Source organism: Psammomys obesus, unplaced genomic scaffold, assembly GCF_907164565.1.
Source record: "Psammomys obesus unplaced genomic scaffold, mPsaObe1.curated_primary_1811, whole genome shotgun sequence".
NCBI classification, from domain to species: domain Eukaryota; kingdom Metazoa; phylum Chordata; class Mammalia; order Rodentia; family Muridae; genus Psammomys; species Psammomys obesus.
The window spans coordinates 32,663,269-32,684,619 of NW_026596051.1; the positions used below are offsets into that span (position 1 = coordinate 32,663,269).

At 40.4% G+C, this 21,351-nt stretch overlaps 1 protein-coding gene across 5 annotated transcripts in view; it reads left to right on the forward strand.

Moving 5' to 3' along the window:
* LOC129689107 (cytosolic beta-glucosidase) overlaps positions 1 to 21,351 on the forward strand; it is a 139,874-nt gene that overhangs the window by 105,569 nt on the left and 12,954 nt on the right. For 2 of the 5 annotated variants that reach the window (XM_055624266.1, XM_055624265.1), the window contains exon 5: positions 20,372 to 20,419. The exons of the other annotated variants lie outside the window; for them this stretch is intronic. In XM_055624266.1, the coding sequence (XP_055480241.1) occupies positions 20,372 to 20,419 (48 nt within the window). The remainder of the gene's footprint in view (positions 1 to 20,371; positions 20,420 to 21,351) is intronic. 5 annotated transcript variants of the gene reach the window in all.

Genomic DNA, 21,351 nt, shown 5'->3' on the forward strand with positions numbered 1-21,351 from the left:
TTGATTAGTTTCTTTAAGTGTACAGATTTTAGTATGTTTATCATATATAGCTAATATCCACTAATGAGTGAGTATATACCCTGTGTCTTTCTGCTTCTGTGATACCTCACTCAGGGTGATCTTTTCCAGTTCTCACCATTTGCCTGCAAATTTCATGATTTCCTTGTCTTTAATTGCTGAGTAATATTCCATTGTGTAGATGTACCACAATTTCCGTATCCATTCCTCAACTGGGGGGCATCTGGGTTGTTTCTAGCTTCTGACTATTCCAAATAAAGCTGCTACGAACATGGTTGAGCAAATGTCCTTGTCGTATACTTGAACTTCTTTTAGATATATGCCTAGGAGTGGTATAGCTGGATCTTGAGGAAGCTCTATTCCTAATTGTCTGAGAAAGTGCCAGATTGATTTCCAGTGTGGTCGTACAAGTTTACATTCCCACTAGTGGTGGAGTAGGGTTCCCCGTTCTCCACAACCTCTCCAGCATGTGTTGTCACTTGAGTTTTTGTTGATTAGTTTTTTTTTAATAGACACAATTTTAATGAACTTGGGCCATATTTAAGCTTATTTTTGGGGTATTTTGTGCTTCTTAAGCTAACTATTGTCCAATTCCAGAGGTGTCAGGACACTAAAGGCTTTCACCTTAATATTGTTAAGAATTGCTTACAGCATTGGCTAATTAAGCATACATGTTTCCTGAGCTCTGTAAGCTTCTATGTGGCATATTTCATTGTTATTTTATCCTGTGACTTTCTTATGGTTTGAAAGTATGTGTCCTCCCCACCTCCACACCCCATTCATGTGCTAGAACATGAGAACCACTGTGGTGGTATTAAACTTCTAAGGGATCATGCCATGTAGTAGAACCCTCATGAATGGGATTAAGGTTTCATCAAAAGGCTACAGGAAACTTGACATGTTCTGGTGTGCTTGTTCTGTCCACTGAGGATCTAGCAAGGAGACCCTCCCCAGATGCTGCATGATGGACTCTGCCTCCTGGACTTCCTATTTGCAGAAGTTTAAGGCTTTAGTATCTGGGAGTAGTAGTGTTGATTCACTGATGTGCACCTTCACAGATTTTCATCAGGTATGATCACCATTTACTCGTGCACACTTATCAACCCAAATCCACTGAGTATGTATATTGTACTTGTTGAGGTAGGGTCATATAGGAACATGGAATCTGTCTGTAGTAGAGTAAGTTAAACTGATGAGATGATTATATCTTGAAATGTTTAGGTAGTTAAGAAGTTGCTTAACTACATAATACAAACTAACAATAATGTATAAATTAATGTCTACTGAGGGATGTAGTAGGCATACCATAGATGTCCTAGGTGAATTTATCTTAGACCTAAATAACCAATCCAAGTACATTTATTCTTTATTTACCAACATCAACAAAGTACTTATCTATTATTAATTTGCTCAACTCTGTGGCTAAATCCCCGACAAGAAGCAACCTAAATGGGAGGGAGCTTATTTTGGCTTACACTTATAGAGAACATGGTCCATCATGCCAGAAGGCATGGTTGGAAGGACATGATTGGAAACACTACACGTATGGTCAAGAACCTGAAAATGAATGGTAAGTATGGCTGAAATAGAACTCTCAGGGCCTATTCTCAGGAACCCACTTCCTTAAGTTAGGCTTCAAAAGTTCCACACTCGCAGAAATGGTATAACTATCTGGGGACAAGTCTTCAAACACAGGAGCCTATGGGGGGACATTTTACAGGCAACCATAACTGTGTTCCCTCACAAAAGATTGTTGCACAGGAGCAAGGCAGGAAGTGAGTAATCTCAGTGCATGGCATAAGACTCTCAACCTCATGAACAAGGACTGTACTCCCTAGTTCTCAGGTGAGGAAAAACACCAGGTAACCTGTTGAATCCTTACAACTTCAAAGGATCAGTTTTCACATTTGGGTGAGGCAGCCTGGGCCTAGATCCAGTGGTCTGTATCATTGTCCTTCCCAGAATGTGCCAGAAAGGGAGAACTAAATGCAGGGAGTGAGCTTCTCCCTGCAGCTTTACTTCCAGAGGCTCCACTTAGCATAGTGAATGATCTCATTTACTAAATGGGCTCTGAGTAATTGGCTGCTGGGGTTGGGGTGAAGAGTGTCCCCAGGAGAGCTGTTTCACAGCTTGAGGCACTGGGCAGTCAAGCCTTCCCTGTTCATTCCTCTCCGGGATTGCACAGACCAGCACACTGATGCTGTAAGGAAAATGGATTCTAATTTGAAAACTCCAAAGGGATGAGCTGTCTGGTCTCCGTCTTTCAGAAGGTAGCAGGAATAGCCAGAGGGAAGGTCCAGATTGGCCTCCAATGGGAGCCCTCAGGTTGGGGGTGAGGCAGAGCAAATGGTCCTAACCATTCATGCCAGGGTTAAATAATAGGGCCTGTGTCTGGTTGTTTTCTTCACTTTACAACCTCTGAAGGAGTGTGGTTTCCAACAAGGAACTTCATGATCTATCCAATCACTCCAGCCACTGATGTGAGCTACTATGTGGTTTCCCACAAAGGAAACTGCAGTATTCAGTTCTCATTTTTCCCGTGGACATTATTTATATCTTGCATTTTTTCTGTGTCCTGTTGTTCTATGAATGCTAGTGATCGGACTCTTACATGGCTGTATCAGGTCATACAGTGGAAAGAAAGTGGGGTTTGGAAACCTTCCACATTCTGGTTCTGCCCTCTGTTTTGGGAGTCTGAGCAAATCTCTTCTGCTCTTGGCTTGGTGATCCCATTGAAGACAAGGAAACCTCCACCCTTGAAGCATTGTTTAAAGAAATAAGGAGGGTTAGGGCTGTAGCTCAGTTGGCAGAGTGTTTGCCTACTATCTTTGAAGCCCCGACTTCTTCCCCCAGCATGGCATGAAGCAAAAACAGTTATGGTGGTGTACATTTGTGCTCTCAACACATGGGAGGTGGAGGTAGGAGGATCAGAAGTTCAAGATTGGTGAGGGTAAGATGGCTCAGCTGGTAAACGTGCTTACTGTGTAAAGCTAAAGATGTGTCCAGCTCATGATTACTCTAGTGCCCAAATTCACATAAAACTAGGAGGGAACTGACTCTACAAAGCTGTCCTCTGACCTCTGTATATGTGTCACATATGCAAGCCACAGATTCAAAATGTCATGCACATGTTAACATACACATATGTATAAATAAAATGACAAGAACTCAGCCAAAAAACTTAAGACAAATCCATTCTCAAATACATAGAGTTTGAAGCTAGCCTAGGCTATATAAACCCAGTGTCAAAACCTAAACAAAGATACTTCCCCATCCATAAATTAGCAAAACAACACTCATCTGCTTGTCTCGTTGACATTGTCATTAATTTGGCAGATAGAGGTCCTTCACTTTTTTTTTGTTTATTTGTTTTTTTTTTTTTTTCAAGATACGGTTTTTCTGTGTAGCTGTGGCTGTTCTGAACTTCCTTTGTAGAGCAGACTGACCTCGAACTCATAGAGACACTTTTTTAAAAGTCAGTAGACAACTTTAAAACTGGTTGTCACCTTCAGCTCTTTTTACCAACTTGTTATTGCAGAGATCTGATGATTTCTCTAGTACCTAGAACCTTGCACTCATCTCCTTGCAACTTCCTTAACTTAAGGCTTCAGACTCCCAACTGGCTTGTTGACTATCCTTCTCAAGCCTGCTGCCAGGATTGTTTACAAGTACAGCTACCTAAAGTAGTAGCTCCACTAGTTTTCATTCCAGTATAAACTTCCTACTTCTTAGGACTGTGAACAATGCAAACCCAAGGCATGCCTCCCTCGGGTCATTCTTCCTCTTTATCTTTATCAATACCTTGTATGAACATATTAGATGCCTTTTTAAGATTGTTGCTTTTTGGTTCAAATTGACAAAGGCAATGAGACACTCAGATATGTGGTTAGACATCGTGTGTGTGTGTGTGTGTGTGTGTGTGTGTGTGTGTGTGTGTGTATGTTTTGGGGTACAATTAGTATGGGGATTATAGACTGAGAAAAGTGAATTGATTTTCTAGTAGTCGTAAGAAAAATCATTCATCTAATCTATTGAGGGCATCAATGCATTTCAAAAGAAATAAGTGAAGGGCCTAGTAAAGGGGAAGTAGCTGTCTTTGAGCAAGAGCATCTGGCTTTTCCTAGTCTCAGACTTGGACTTGGACTTGTCCATTTACTTCCTTGAGTCTGAAGTTTATGCACCACACACCTTAGGAATGTTCATCCTCTATAAAACCACTTGAGCCAATTGCTTAAAATAAATAGCTTCAACCTGTCTATCTCTTCAGGGCTTCTCCCAATATTACATACTATCAAAATGCAGAGAAAAACTGATGGTGGCTCAACCCTAATTGGTATATCTACAGCACAACACCTATGCTTATGACTCAGTGAATATCCAGGAATAGGGGGCAGAAATAATGTAAGAGTTGGAGGACCAGGAAATCTGCTGTGAAATAGTGTCTTCTTTATATGATAGGAAACTGCACCCTTGAAATACCAAACAGTATTATTGTTTAAATAAGACCTGTACAGTGATAAACCAACATAGATAGGAGAAATTTCAGAAGGCCTTATCTGCAGATGAAAAACTATAGGCAAATAATTATTGCTGAGAAAAGAATAATCAGTATTTTCCATGGTTGAATCCCCTGATATGATATCCATTCTTACATGACCCACTCTAAATGTATATACATATAAGCAATGCTAAATAGACTTATCACATTGGATTTTTGTATATACTTATGTGTGGCATAAATATATGCAAACATATGTATTTATAATAATTAAAGAAGAAGAGCTCATTAATTTTAGGGGGGGTAGAAGAGACATGAGAGAAGTTGAAGGGAGGAGAGGAGGAGAGATGATTTAAGTACAGTATTTATATATTAAATTCTCAAAAAAAATAAAATTAAATAGATTAAGAAGCATTCTTTGGCATTCCCTTTCCTCAACACATTTTCTAAAGTAGGAGTTTCTTGCCTTGCTCTTATAATACAGTTTTCATCTGATCACTGCTCTACATCTGCTCTTCACATGTCTGTTCCTTCATAAAGGAGCCCTTGAAGATAGGAAGGGTTATCACCCTATTTGTTCCTGTATTCCTAGTAGCTTAGGAGAAAAGCAATAGATAGTGATTGAATGCAAAACTAACTTTTATAGTTAATGAAAATAGGGTGAGAGAGCTGTCCTTCAAGCATTCTCTCCAAATTGCTAATCCGCTCTATTCTGCAAGAGAAGACTATGCTAGAGTTTTTCACCAAATGCAAGGCCTTGGGCAAATGGAAGATCCTCACAGTGCCTCAGGTATCTCATTGGGTAAAATGGGAACAATAATAGGATCTATATTATAAGGGCTGTAGGAAAGAGCAAGTACTTCGTGCATGGTAAACTTCAAACAGAGCTTGGCATCCAGTAAATGCCTGGCAAATGGGAATTTTGCTATTTTATTAGCTCCAAAGGGGAGCTAACAAATTCATCCTACTGCTCATTTGAGAAAGCTGCTCTAGGATGTAATCAGTAGCAGGCTGGGGAGAGAGGTGGTCTGTGGGTTTCCTAGACTGCAATTAAGTAGCTCACTGTCGAGTATATTTATTGCAATTGAAACCATGGCAGTACTTATGTAGTGAAACAATGTGGTGTAAAGACCTGAAGGGTCCTACCATGAGCCAGAGGAAACTAAAGTTCTGCAAACCCTCCCCCCTCCACTTGCCTGATGGTTCTCTCTGCACTTCAAAGAGAAATACAGCCCCTTGCACATTCTCTAATCTCTCTCTCCTTTCTGCACATGCCTCATGGGAACATTTGTGTCTTTTTAAATGCACCAGCCAAAACCCCATCGTGGATATACTAAAGTCAGTGAGTTGAATTGAAATAGACTCTGCCTGGCCATACTGTTGCCAGTCACACGCTCGACATGAGGCAGTGGCGCAGAGTTCTAGTGTCACCCTGTGTCCTGTGGCCTCCTGAGGTTTACTCAGAAGTATTTCAAATCCTGCAAGAAACAGACTAGCTGCTGTTTTACCCTCAGCTGGATATAATCATTATGTGATTCAAAGTTCCTTTAACATTAGAGCATGGACTGCAAGAGGATAAAACAGAATATCAGTAGGCAAGAATCACATACTCCTCAATTTATGTAATAATTAGGCTAAACCATCTTATATAAATTCCTTTCCTAAAATACTGATTAGGGATTCTAGGCATTCTTTGAGAAGAAAGACAGACAGGTCCTGAATTTCATCTAGATTTTCAGTTTGGAGAAGGGAAGGAGAGAGAGAGAGAGAGGGAAGGAGAAAAGGAGAGAAAGAAGGAGGGGAAGAGAGAGGGAAGGAGAGAGAGTTATTCATTGCAGTGTGGTGGGTATAAAATGCCCATCCACTCCAAGCCAGTCACTTAATCATGAGAACAATCTTTTACATGAATGTTTTGTTCACTCTCAGGCTAGTTAGAGATAGAAATAAAAATTAGAGCCTTGAGATGCATCATATTGCTTGAGCCCTGGGAGAGACCAATGATGATGACACAGTAACATTCTTCCAACCTTGACATGATACACACCTTCACTTATGTGACTAGCTAGTGAACTCGTGTAATTTTTATATTTCCATTCAAACTGACTATTCCTTTCAAGATTTGGGCCTCTGACAGGATGGTTAGGCCTCTGAAAGCTCAGTATCTTTTACTACATTCCAAGCCAATCCTTGTTGAATCTATCTTCCCAGTGAGAACACTGACTCCTGAGGGCAGATACTGCCTCCTCTTTGTGTCTAGGATAGCACGCATCGATCTGGAGTCTGGCACACAGTAATGTCTCAGTGGATAGTCATTGAGGAAATCATGAACAAACTGTTGTTCTCAGAAGTTTGGACCAGATGTGGAATTCTAGCATCCAATCATGAAGAAAATCCATTCCTCAACATACCTCAATGGGTATTGTTGATAAATGAGGTCTACCTTAAGTTCATGTCAAATGCTCTCCTGGCTTTGCAAGACTGTCAGGAACTGCTTCTTTGAATTTTGGATAGACTGGTGAGGTTTTGGATGCAATAATGTTGGTGCTCCCAAAGTTTAGAGAAATATTTTATGGTCTCACTCCAAAGCCTACAAGGAGTTTTATTTTCTGAATAAGTATTGATCACAGCTTAAAAAACACTTCAAGCCCAAATAATTAGAAAGAATGAGACCAGTCATCGATGGGCAGTACTTGTGCAAGTAGAAGAGAAGCCAAAGTCTTCAGGTGTCTGCAATTTTATAATTGTGCTTGCTTGGGAAGCTTATTAAAGCCTTGCAGGTGCAATGTTTCATCACAGAGCAGTGAACCCTTGAAAGATATGCATAATAAACAGAGTTTGAAATATGTTTTTATTCCTGGCCATATGGTCCTGTCTGGAGCTTTCCTGGATCTTTGGGTCAGTTCACTGTTGAAAGATGGGCTTGCAAGGACCCACTCTCAGAGCAGCTGTCAGAAGCCCTATCAGAATAAATCTGCAGTTGCATGATTATTTATTTTATGTGGCTCTCAGAAATAAGCCCATCCTTCCTCCAGAGCTGAAATGTGCTGAGTGAAGTCTCTTCCCTGAACAGCTTGTGGCCACATCGCCACATGTCCTTCCTTGTCCTCAAAAAGCAGACTGGCGAGAATTGTGTTTTAGGCCAGGATGGGCAGTCTGGGTGAGGTGTTGCCCACCTGGGCTTGAACTTGGTGCCAGCAATTTGAAAAGTGAAAACACATACAGCTGCAGTTTAAAGAAGTGTCAGTGTTTTCTTTTCTGCTCTTTGTTGCTCATGTTCCTGTGCCTTTAAAGTCTAAGAAATTACCGAGTACAGTATTATAGTAGCTGTATGGTGGGCTTGCTCTCCCTTTGTTAGTGACAGAAGGTGGCATTGACATCTCTGACAATGGATTCTTTAAGGACCATTGGCTATACTTTATTTAGCATTTGTTTTATACATATAGGGATGCTGGTACCTGAATAGAGACTTGGTCTAGGAATGACAACAATGCATTCTAGTCCTCAGCATGCAAAATGTATTTATCTGACTGGAGGAAGAGTAAGTTCTGCATCTTCTCCTGATTACTCAGAAAAGTTAAACTTAGAAATGAATTCTGTCACTTTGGTCAAAAAGTCAATATGTTTTTTTAAATAACTGCTTTATGTATACTCTTGTATTGCTGACAAAATGTCCAATATAATATCTACTTGCAGCTGTTTTAAGCAATGTGAATTGAGTGTGGAGATTCAGGAGCCAGGTACTTCCTGACTTTCTGGAGAACAGAGTCTGGAGTACAAGGTAGACTTTAACAAGTAGCATCAAGGGAGAAATGGAAGAAAGAAGAGTTAAGATCCACCTATTCATACAGCATGTACTTTAGGAAGTTATAATTTGAAAGACAGGTCACTCAGGGTAAATTACTTATTTATCTGTATGATCATGTTAAGGATTGTCATGATTTTCACACTTACAATAATATTAGCATTATTTTTTCTACAACCATAGAACCTAGAATTTAGCCTTTCATGTGTATGTGGAATTATTTGATTCTGATATTTCTATGTGGAAGTACCAAATCTTTCTTTAAAGGCTACTTACTTTAAATGATACTTTAGGTACTGTAGTTGGGTGGGGAGCTACTTTTGGTCTGTAGATAGATCAATATTTTATATGGGCTATATAATCATAGCCATTCTAAGGTGTGTATTTTTGGAAGGGATAAGAGTGTATGATAAAGATGCTCTCTCCAGGAGTTCTAATTTGAACTCCAAAGTACAAAGTATTACCATTCAAGTTCAACGCTTGGTCTTGGGAGAGGACAGTGACCTTATTCTACCACATCAAAAGATTTTAGAATTATCATGGGAAAACATTCATGAGAAATTCCAAGAAACACATCCAAGGCCCACAAAGAGGTCCTTTCAGATATGCTGAGAACCACAGATGAATGTATAGACGCAGATACTGAGGTAACAAGGAAGCTTTGTTGAAATTTCACAAAGTGGGAAACCCTAGGCAAGTATAGATACACTCTAGAATGAATAGGCAGACAGGTGGAATAGCCACATTAGGATGGAATCAGAGATTGGTTGCCATGGGAGACTGTGTCAATGAATATGAGATGGAGACCTGAAATCAGTAGTTACTGATGTCTGGGTTGTTTAGCCTGGAGATGTTGAGATTCTAAGACCACGAGGGGAATGATGAAACCGGAGTTGTATTGAGATTATATCAAGAAAATCCTTTATTCCTTCTTCCCCCCATATCTCTGTCTCCTTCCCTATATCCCTATTTTATCCTCCTCATTCTTCTTTCCTTTTTCCTTTTTTCTTTTCTCACTTTTCCTTCAACAACTGCTCCTTCATCATCTACCTTGAAGAATGAGGAACCATTTATGGGGTGTCATATTTTGAAGAAAAAAAGATAAAGCCTCTTTTAGTCTACTTATTGAGATGAAAAATATGAATGCACAAGCAAGACATTTTCCTTTAATAAATTCTACAAAACTGTAGTACAGGATAATATGAAAAAGAATGGAACACTTGGGAACAATTTAAACTGGAACATCAGAAAAGATCTGTTATGGGGATGGGTTTGAGTGAAGAGTGGAATGGCAGCAAAGAGACAAAAGAGCAGCAGATGGAAGGCAAAGTCAATATAAAGACCAAAAGATATACCAGTGCTCAGAACATTCTAGGAAGAACAAGAAAGCCATTGTTTGTGGAGAATGGCAAAGAAAGGACAGGAAGATATGAGGCACCAGGCAGAGTCCTAATGGGTCCTAATGCTATTAGGGGACTGATTTTCCAAGCTGCTACTCCTACTTATATCTGCATTGTGCCTTTTACACTGTCTATACCACAATTTTTTAGTGTCTCTGATTCTTAATGCCTCTTATAGTACTCCTGATTCAGATATATAACTTTCCATGTCCCTTTGGTGGAGATTATATGCTTTGGAGTTGTTATAATTCTGTAAGCTTCATGCCCAATTTTCCTTTGTTTTTGTTTTTCTTGTTCTCTCACTTCTATTAACAGCCATGATTTCAATTATCATCTCTGTGTGAGAACTCTAAAATTAAAATCACTGTCTCAGATTATGCCTTGATCTTATATTTGGATGTCATAAAAAGCATCTTACGACCATGATAACCAAGTTTCAGTCTCTCCTCCCTGCTTCTGCGCCAAAACTTGTCTCTTTCCAGTAGTAATTCAGAGATTGGCAAAATTGTCAACTTTGCTTTCATAGCTCCTTTATCACTAATTGTCAGTACAGTGCTAAATCTTATTAATTTAATTTGAGTACATATTAAATTTGCTCACTTCTCTCTGCTTTCGTTCTGTCATCCCCATGTGACTGACTAATATCCCCATCTGACTGGCTACTATCACTCCTACCTGCTTACTCCAATTCCATTCTTGCCTTTCATTCCATCCATGTTCAGATCTGTCCTTTTTAGTGGTCTCAGTAAACTTTAGGAAGGACAAATTAACTAATTACTCCCCTTGTTAAAATTCTTCAATGACTTTTCCATCTCAGTTGGAGTAAAACTCAGACTCTTTACAGTTTTGATGAGGAACTAGTTTTGGTTCTTCCTTGTGATTTTTCCTTTGATTCTTTCTGATGCCATTGAATCAATCACCCTTTTAATGTTTCTCACAGTGGTTTTCCCATATTTGAGTTTTGACATGTGCTATTCATTCTCTTGCCTTGCTGTAGTCTTTGTTAATCTAGAGTGGTGAACATCTGTCATATCATCTGGCTGCCCAGCATTGGTTGAATGTATTTTTTCCACTTGAGAGACCTCGAGACCTCTGAGCTTTATCTCTCCAAGGTGCAGTATGAGAAATCTGTGAATTCATTGGAACAATGTTATGTGTTCTACCACTTGTATTCATTCATGTGAGACTTTAATTCAAATGTGAACAACTGAATAAAGGCAGAGCCTTTTATGTTGGTGAGGATGGAAGCAAAGAGTCCCAGCACTCGAGAACGATGGGTTGTAAGGTCTAGTCTCTGGCACAACATAAGATGGCTGCTAAGGCAGAAAGAAAGTTAATATTGTGGGAGCAAAAGTAACTGTGGCACTCCATTTCTTTTTTTTTTCTTTTTTTTTTTTATGAGTGGCATGCTTACTTTCTTTTTTTTATTTATTTTATTTTTTTTATTATTATTTTTTTCTTTTTAGTTACATTTTGTTAACTCTGTGTCCCAGCTGTATCCCGCTCTCTCATTCCCTCCCCAACCCTACAATCCCTCCCTGGTCTCCTCCCTGCCCCTTTCCAAGTCAACTGATAGGGGAGGACCTCCTCCCCTTTCATCTGACCCTGTTTTATCAGGTATCTTCAGGGCTGGCTGCAAAGTCCTCCTCTGTGGCCTAACAGACTGCTCCTCCCCGGGGGGGGGGTGTCAAACAGCCTGCCCTTGAGATCCTGTTAGAAATAGTCCGTGTTCCCCTTACTTTGGAAAACTACTTGGTTACTGAGCTACCACGGGCCACATCCGAGCAGAAGTTCTAGGTTATATCCATAGATGGTCCTTGGTTGAGTGTCAGTCTCAGAAAAGACCCTGTGCCCAGATATGTTTGGTCCTTGTAGAGCTCCTATCCTTTCCATATCATACTAACTTCCCTTCTTTCATATGATTCCCTGCACTCTGCCGAGGGTTTGGTTATGAGTCTTAGTGTCTGCTTTGAAACACTGCTAGGTAGAGTCTTTCAGATGCCTTTTGTGGTAGACTCCTGTCATAAGCTCAATGCACATCCCATTTGTCTTTCTAAATGAGGATTAATCACCTTCGCCTGTGTCCACTTTCTTGATTATCTTCTTTAGGTGTGTAGATTTCATTATGTTTATCATATCTTGTAGGTCTATATAAGCGAGTATATACCAAGTTTGTCTTTCTCCTTCTGGCATACTTCACTCAGAATGATCTTTTCTAGATCCCACCACTTGCCTGCAAATTTCATGATTTCCTCCTTTTTGATTGCTGAGTAGTATTCCATTGTGTAAAAATACCACAATTTCTGTATCCATTCCTCCGTTGATGGACATCTGGGTTGTTTCCAAGTTCTGGCTATTACAAATAAAGCTGCTATGAACATGGTTGAACAAATGTCCTTGTTGTGTACTTGAGCAAATTTTGGGTATATACCTAGGAGTGGTATAGCTGGGTCTTGAGGTAGCACTACTCCTATTTGTCTGAGAAAGCGCCAGATTGATTTCCAAAGTGGTTGAACCAGTTTACATTCCCACCAGCAATGGAGGAGGGTTCCCTTTTCTCCACAACCTCTCCAGCATGTGCTATCACTTGAGTTTTTCATCTTGGCCATTCTGATGGGTGTAAGGTGAAATCTCAGGATCGTTTTGATTTGCATTTCCCTAATGGCTAATGAGGTTGAGCATTTCTTTAAGTGTTTCTCTGTCATTCGATGTTCCTCTTTCGAGAATTCTCTGTTTAGCTCTGTTCCCCATTTTTTAAGTGGATTACTTGGTTTGTTGCTTTTCTGCTTCTTTAGTTCTTTATATATACTTGATATTAGCCCTCTGTCAGATAAAGGGTTGGTGAAGATTCTTTCCCAATCTGTAGGCTGTCTATTTGTTTTGATGACAGTGTCTTTTGCTTTACAGAAGCTTTTCAGTTTCATGAGGTCCCATTTATTGATTGTTGCTCTTAGAGCCTGTGCTGTTGGTGTTCTGTTCAGGAAGTTGTCTCCTGTGCCAATGAGTTCTAGGCTGTTTCCCACTTTTTTTTCCAGCTCATTTAGAGTATCTGGTTTTATGTTGAGGTCCTTGATCCACTTGGACTTTAGTTTTGTGCAGGGTGATAAATATGGATCTATTTTCATTTTTCTGCATGTAGACATCCAGTTGGTCCAGCACCATTTGTTGAAGATGCTGTCTTTTTTCCATTGAATGGATTTGGCTTCTTTGTCAAATACCAAGTATTCATAGGTGTGTGGGTTTATTTCTGGGTCTTCTATGCGATTCCATTGATCCTCCTTTCTGTTTCTATGCCAATACCATGCAGTTTTTATTACTGTTGCCCTGTAGTACAGCTTGAGATCGGGAATGGAGATACCTCCAGATGATCTGTTGTTGTACAGGATCGTTTTGGAGATTCTGGGTGTTTTGTTTCTCCATATGAAGCTGAGAATCATTTTTTCAAGGTCTGTAAAGAATTGAGTTGGTATTTTGATGGGAATTGCATTGAATCTGTAGATTGCTTTTGGCAGGATGGCCATTTTCACAATGTTAATCCTACCAATCCATGAGCATGGGAGATCTTTCCATCTTCTGAGATCTTCTTCAATTTCTTTCTTCAAAGACTTGAAGTTTTTCTCAAACAGGTCTTTCACTTGCTTGGTTAGAGTCACACCAAGGTACTTTATGTTATTAGTGGCTATTGTGAAGGGTGTTGTTTCCCTAATTTCTTTCTCAGCCTTTTTGTCTTTGGTATACAAGAGGGCTTCTGATTTTTTTGAGTTGATTTTGTACCCTGCCACTTTGCTGAAGGTGTTTATCAGCTGAAGAAGTTCTCTGGTTGAATCTTTGGGGTCGCTCATGTATACTATCATATCATCTGCAAATAGTGACACTTTGACCTCTTCCTTTCCGATTTGTATCCCCTTGATCTCCTTTAGTTGTCTTATTGCTCTGGCTAGGACTTCAAGTACAATGTTAAAGAGATATGGAGAGAGTGGGCAGCCTTGTCTTGTCCCTGATTTCAGTGGGATTGATTTAAGTTTCTCTCCATTGAGTTTGATGTTGGCTATAGGCTTGCTGTATATTGCCTTTACTATCTTTAGGTATGTGCCTTGTATCCCTGATCTCTCCAAGACTTTAAACATAAATGGGTGTTGGACTTTGTCAAATGCTTTTTCAGCATCTAAGGAGATGATCATGTGGTTTTTCTCCTTCATTTTGTTTATGTGGTGGATTACATTGATGGATTTCCGTATGTTGAACCACCCTTGCATTCCTGGGATGAAGCCTACTTGGTCATGGTGGATGATATCTTTGATGTGTTCTTGGATTCTGTTTGCAAGTATTTTATTGAGTATTTTTGCATCAATGTTCATAAGAGAGATAGGTCTGAAGTTCTCTTTTTTTGTTGGATCTTTGTGTGGTTTAGGTATCAAAGTGACTATGGCTTCATAGAATGAGTTTGGTAGTGTTCCTTCTATTTTTATTTTGTGGAATAGTTTGAGGAGAATTGGTGTTAGTACTTCTTTGAAGGTCTTGTAGAATTCTGCGCTGAAGCCATCTGGTCCAGGCCTTTTTTTGGAGGGGAGACTGTCAATGACTGCTTCAATTTCCTTGGGAGATATAGGGCTATTCATTCTTTCTACCTGATCTTGACTTAATTTTGGTAGATGGAATCTGTCAAGAAAGTTATCCATTTCATTTAGATTTTCAAATTTTGTGCCATATAGGCTTTTGTAGTATGACCTAATAATCGTTTGGATTTCCTCAGTGTCTGTAGTTATGTCCCCATTTTCCTTTCTGATTTTGCTGATTTGTATGGTTTCTCTCTGCTTTTTAGTTAGTTTGGCTAAGGGTTTGTCTATCTTGTTGATTTTCTCAAAGAACCAGCTTTTTGTTTCATTGATTCTTTGGATAATTTTATTTGTTTCTAATTGATTGATTTCTGCCCTTACTTTGATTATTTCCAGCCTTCTGCTCCTCTTGGGTGTATCTGCTTCTTTTTTTTTCTAGGTTTTTCAGTTGGGCCATTAAGTTGTTTGTATGTGATGTTACGGATTTCTTCTTGTAGGCACTTAGTGCTATAAATTTTCCTCTGAGCACTGCTTTCAATGTGTCCCATAAATTTGGGTATGTTGTGCCTTCATTTTCATTGAATTCTAGAAAGTCTTTAATTTCTTTCTTTATTTCTTCCTTGACCCAGCTGTCATTGAGTAGTAAGTTGTTCAGTTTCCATGTGCGTGTCGGCTTTTTGTTGTTTCTGTTGTTGTTGATGTCCAGCTTTAGTCCATGGTGGTCAGATAGTATACAAGGGATTATTTCAATCCTTTTGTATCTGTTGAGGCTTGCTTTGTGACCAACTATATGGTCTATTTTGGAGAAGGTTCCATGTGGTGCTGAAAAGAAGGTGTACTCTTTTGAGTTTGGGTGAAAAGATCTGTAGACTTCTATTAGGTCCATTTGATTTAGGGATTCTGTGAGTGCTTTTATTTCCCTATTTGGTGTCTGTCTGGTTGATCTGTCCCTTGATGAGAGTGGGGAGTTGAAGTCTCCCACTATTAAGGTATTAGGATCAATGTATGATTTAAGCTTTAATATTGTTTCATTTACGAATGTAGATGCTCTTGTATTTGGGGCATAGATATTCAAAATTGTGATGTCCTCTTGTTGGATTTTTCCTTTGATGAGAATATAGTGGCCCTCCTTATCTTTTTTGATTAACTTCGGATGAAAGTCTATTTTATTAGATATTAGGATGGCTACTCCAGCTTGTTTTCTGGAACCATTTGCTTGAAAAACATTTCTCCAGCCCTTTACTCTGAGGTAGTGTTTATCTTTGTTGCATAGGTGTGTTTCTTGGATGCAACAGAATGTTGGGTCTTGTTTCCGTAACCATTCTGTTAGCCTGTGTCTTTTTATTGGTGAGTTGAGTCCATTAATATTGATAGATAATATTGACCAATGCATGTTAGTTCCTTTTGTAATGGAACTTACCTTGTTTCATTGCTTGTTTTCTTTTTATTTTTGTTGGGATATTATCTGTATGCCCTGTTTTCTTGGGTGAATTCGTTTTCCTTGGATTGAAGTTTTCCTTCTAGTATCTTCTGTAGGGTTGGTTTGCTGTATAGATATTGCGTAAATTTAGTTTTGTCATGGAATATTTTGTTTTCTCCATCTATGTTGATTGAAAGCTTTGCAGGGTATAGTAGTCTGGGTTGACATTTGTGATCTCTTAGAGTCTCCATGATGCTTGTCCAGGCCCTTCTGGCTTTCATAGTTTCTGATGAGAAGTCTGGTGTGATTCTGATAGGTCTACCTTCATATGTTACTTGGCCTTTTTCCCTTGCTGCTTTTAATATCTTTTCTTTGTTCTGTAGATTTAGTGTTTTGACTATGATGTGATGTGATGTGTTTCTTTTCTGGTCTAGTCTATTTGGTGTTCTGTAGGCCTCTTGTATATTTATGGACATCTCTTTCTTTAAGTTGGGAAAATTTTCTTCTATGATTTTCTTGAAAATATTTTCTGGACCTTGGAGCCTGGAGTCTTCTTTTTCATCAATTCCTATTATTCTTAGATTTTGTCTTTTCATAGCATCCTTGATTTCTTGGATATTTTGTGATTGGAATTTTTCTGATTTTACTTTTCCTTTGAGAGAAGTATCAATTTCTGCAAGTGTGTCTTCAGCTCCAGAGATTCTCTCTTCCATCTCTTGTATTCTGTTGGTGATGCTTACTTTTGTGGTTCCTGATCTTTTCTCCAAGTTCTCCAGCTCAAGAGTTTTCTCATTTTGTGTTTTCTTTATTGATTCTAATTCTGTTTTCATGCCTTGCACCATTTCTTCCATGTGTTTGAATTTGGATTCCTGTCTCTCTACGATGGACTCTATTTCTTTGTTTATTTCCTTTTTGTATGCCACTAATTTTTTCTCTACTTGTGCCTCTATTTGTTTGGCTATGTTTGCCTGTGTTTCTTTAGGGGTTTTGTCTATTTCTTCTTTCTTTATCTCTAATTGACTGGCCAACTCTTTGAAAGATTTGTTCATTTCCTCCTTATGAGCCTCAAATAATTGAGCAAGCATGGCTTTAAGGTCATTTTCCTGTGCTTCTGATGAATTGGAGTATCCATAGATTTTGGGGTTTGCTGGTGAAGTCATGATGTCCTGATTTATGTTGGGAGTATTCTTTCACCTACCCCTGGCCATTGGCTTATCTGAGACCTTCCCTGTTTGTTTTTGGATTCTGCCAATCAGACTGGTACTGTCTCTCTCTCGAGTCTGGAGAATTCTTCAGGAAGTTGAGAGAGGTCCCGTGTCCTTAGCGTGTGCTGAGGACTAGCTGTACCTGTGGGAGGAAAGTACGCAGGCGCAAACAGAGGCAAATGCAAGCGTGCGTGCGTGTGTATATGTGTGTGTGTGTGTGTGTGTAAGTGGGCGTGGGCGTGTGTCTCAAGGGACAGAGTGATGGCTAATGTTGGACCCTTGAGTGTGTGGGAGGGGCTCTGCAATGTATATGTCGCAGGCGCTAGTGATGATCGCAGCACAATTTCTGGCATTAACTGCCTTAACTCCTCAATTAGACCCACAGAGCAGGAACTTCAATGTTCCAAGTGCCCCTCTGTTTCCCAAAGTGGATATATGGGTGGGAGGGGGTTCGATGCCTGGCTTCTGTTTTAGAAGGACCCAGGATCAGTGGAGCTGCAGATTCTCAAGGGTTCACTCACTTACAGGCAGGTCACTTGGCAGAGAACGGGGTATCTGGGCTCTCTGCTCTCTGGTTTGGCCCTGCTTCTTTGATGTGCTCCACCAGTTCCGTGCTGTTGTCACTGCCAGGTTATGAGGTCTTGCTGCAGCTGGAGATTTCAGGGTGGTCACGTCAGTGGGAATCGGGGTAACCAGCCTTTCTGTTCTCTGGTTTGGCCCTGGTTAGTCTTAAACTGGAGGGCTGATGTGCCCCGCCAGCTCAGTGCTGCTGGGCTGCCAGGTTAGAAAGTCCCGCTGTAACTGGAGACTGGGTTGCTAGTCCAGATGCTTTCTGGGAAGTCCTGGGGTCTCTTTACTGTGCTCTCCAAGCTTCGGAGGCCCAGGGCCTGGTGTGTCTAGCTTGTATGGCGTTTCTGTCTGGTTTTGGTGAGTATATAGCGTATTCTCTGTCACTGTGGGATTGGGCGGGCCGTACCGTCAGTGATGGCACTCCTGCGGAGCTAGTATGGCGTCTAGCAGACTCGGGCCCTGGCGCGTGAATCTGGGGCTCTGAGACACAGTACTGCTGGCCTTTGCCGATAAAGGGCTTGGGGCTCCGCCTCAGTGGCTGCGGGCCCCAGGCAGTTAGGTCTGTGCTGAGAAAGGCGAGTCAGCTGTGCAGAGGAGGAGGGAGGTCTGGGGGAGGGGAGTGCCGAGAGATCAAAGGATCGTTTCTCACCTTCCCCAAACAAGTCCCTGGGTGACCCGAGACCAAGGTTTTCACCTTCTGCGACGTTCTCTGTTGTTTAGAAAGTCTCTCCGTTGTTTCCCTGGCTTCAGAAGTTCTTCCACTCATCAACTCAGAACTTTATCTCTTCCACAGCTCGGAAACTGTGTGTGCTAGTCGCCATCTTTGCTCCCGGCACTCCATTTCTATTAGGCCATTAACAGTTGAGGTGATTATTTTAGTCAGCTGGCTTCACAGTATACATTTGAGTACTACTTCTGAAAGCTGCATTGTAGCCCATTTCCTTAGCACACCCCCTTTCATTTTCCATCACCGTACTTTTAAACCTTTTTTTGCTATTACCTAATACCTGACACAAATCAACTCAGTGGAGCAAGGATTTATTTTGGTTCATGATTTTAGGGGATATAAATTTATCACAGTGACAGGAAGCCCCATGGTGACTGGAGAGTACTAAAATCTCAATATATTTGGGAACCAAAAGAACAGGAAATGGGTATGATGATAAACTTGAAGGCCTACTCCTACAGTAATGCACTTCCTCCACGTAGCCTCATCTTTTAAATCACCCAGGATCCAGCCTAAGGGGGGGACATTTCACAAACAATATCAATCAATGACAATGAGCCAAAGTCAGATTCTGCTAAGAATTACTTTGGCTAAGGGCGTTACGCAACTCCAACTCATTGTTGGATCTGTGGGCTCATTTTCATTAACCAAAGTGATCCATTCACCATGTCCCATATGTTCTGATTAAAATAGATCTTTTAATTGTGCAGGCTCCACGTGTAGGCCTTCCTGCTACTGTGCTCTTGAGTTGCTGTCTCAACCCACTTACTTGCTGCATGAATTGTTCCAAGGTTACTTAACTTTCTCAGACATAAGTACCCTTCTTCATAAAATATAGATGGTGATAATATCAGATAGGTTCATTGCAAATATGAAAGGACTTGAGGCATAATGAACTTTTGATATAATATTCAAATACTCAGTAAATTTTATAGCTGTTTCTTATGTCCCCTTTTTCCTTTCACTCTACTTCTCAGAGACTATGATTAAATGCTCATGGGGTAATAATTTGATGAATACTACCCTTACATATAGGCTGCAATTGTGAATTTCAAAACAGTGTAAAATATCATATACTCTCTTCCTTGTTTTTTGTATGACACACATTTATTTCATAAATGTAGGAAAAGTGTTGCCTATCTGTTCTAGAAATGCCAGGTAGGATGCTCGTAACTCCCATTATTCTCTCAACCAGGGGGGCAGCAATACCACCTGGTATTCTGGAAGCATCGCCCAAAGTTCCATGATGACACTGACTTCTTCTCCTGACCCGCAGCTGACCCGTTCCCACAGAGCATAACCCTGTCCCAGATGCTCTGCTTTCCCTTGGCACCCGATTTCACTGCTTCTCAGCACTGAGCACTTTGTGCTGACTCTAAGTCCTCTGAAAGCTGTTGGAAACCAGATGGAGGAAGAGATGGAACAGATTTTCACTCCTCACCCTCCCAGACTTGGAGAGCAATAAAAGCCACAATTGCAACCACTAAGTAGTGTGCGTTAGGCTTTACTAGGGACTGAGCATTCTTTCCAGAGCTATCTGTATTAATTTATTTAATGCTCACCATTATTCTATAGAGATATGCTAATACCTCTATTTCACAGAAGAGGAAACGAAGTCCCAGAGGAAAAAAAACGGCAGGAAAGAGGGTGGAGAAAGAGATAGGGGGAGGATGAGCCTTTTTGATGTACCTCTGGCTAGGAAGAGCATCAGTTCCTCTAATAGTAACAGAAGTAACTGCATAATTAGTATAAATGGTGAAATTTTGGAAGGTGATACAGACATATACCTAGTCTCTAAAATTATGAATTTTTACATGATCCCATGATCCCTTTCAATTGCTATTTGTGGCATAACTACTCCCCCACCAGTGTAATAGAAATAGTAGAAATAATAGTTAATTAAGAAGTCTGTGGAGCTCATTTCTGGCTAATTGGCATTTTCCTATAAAATATTTAAAAATTAGCTCTCATATGAAAATACTCTCTTTTCAGAGACTCATAGCTCTTTTTACCAAGAGTTCTCTTCTGTAGGTGGGGTCTCATATTGGGGCGATTTGGGTATTTTCATAGATGCCGTCCAGGTACTCATGTTTAGTTGGGGACAGGGGAGGAGAGCCTTCCTGTATGTCTTTTGTTGTTTACAGCATCCCAATGCCTTTATTTCTTTTTCCAAAGAAAGGAGAAGCAGCCAGTGTGCCAGGTTTCCTGTAGCATCCTACTCAGGTAACGCTCTTTTTCAATTGTAATGAACTTGTACTGTTCAACCAAACTCAGAGAATCACATTTTCAAAGTTAGTGTGTGGGCAATTGCCAGAAAATAGGCTTCAAACTGTGTCCCCAGAAGGCTTTCTCTCTCTTTGGCTTTGACAGACTTTGAGAGAGATGCTTATAAGCCCCCAGCAAGACCAGGTGGGTGGTTTGGGACTCTGAGCCCAGTTGGCAACCTTTCTGAAAGAGCATGGTGCATTAGTTTCCTGTGGCTGTGCTAGCAAATTACCCTAAACCTGGTGACTTAAAGACAACAGAAATACATTCTCACACAGTCCTAGAAGCCAGAATTTCAAAATGGAGGTGTCAGCAGGATCAGAACTTCCTTCCAGAGGTTAGGGGCAAGAATTTGCTCCATGATTGTCAATTGGCCTCTGGTGTCTGCTAGCAATCCTCGGTGTTTCTGGGCTTGTGAACATTTTACTTCAACTTCAACCTCTCTCTCTTTTTCTGCATCTTCCTGGTGTTGCTTCTCCCTTCCCGGTCTTTTACAAGGATGCTTGAAATTCAGGGTTCACTGTTATCCATCACCTTGAGATTTCTAATTATATTTGCAATAACTCCCTTTTCCAGTTTATATCACATACACAGCTTTGCTCCCTGCTCTGTAAGCCCTATTTAACCTATCCTACATGGTGACTGAGAAGATTTCTTTTGACTGAATGGGACTAAAGGCAGATTTCAACTGAAAAGTGGACTGAAATGCATCCAAGTACAACTGAGCATTTAGCATCTCCATGGACTTTCAGTGGTGAGCCCTGATTTGAAGAAGCTGCTTGTGGAATTCCCTCTTCTCTTAGCATAGACCTGGCCTAGGTGGAGTCTCTCACACTCCTATGCCCCAAGAGCTCTAACTCTGGGATTAAAACTCTACTGAGGACACCAAA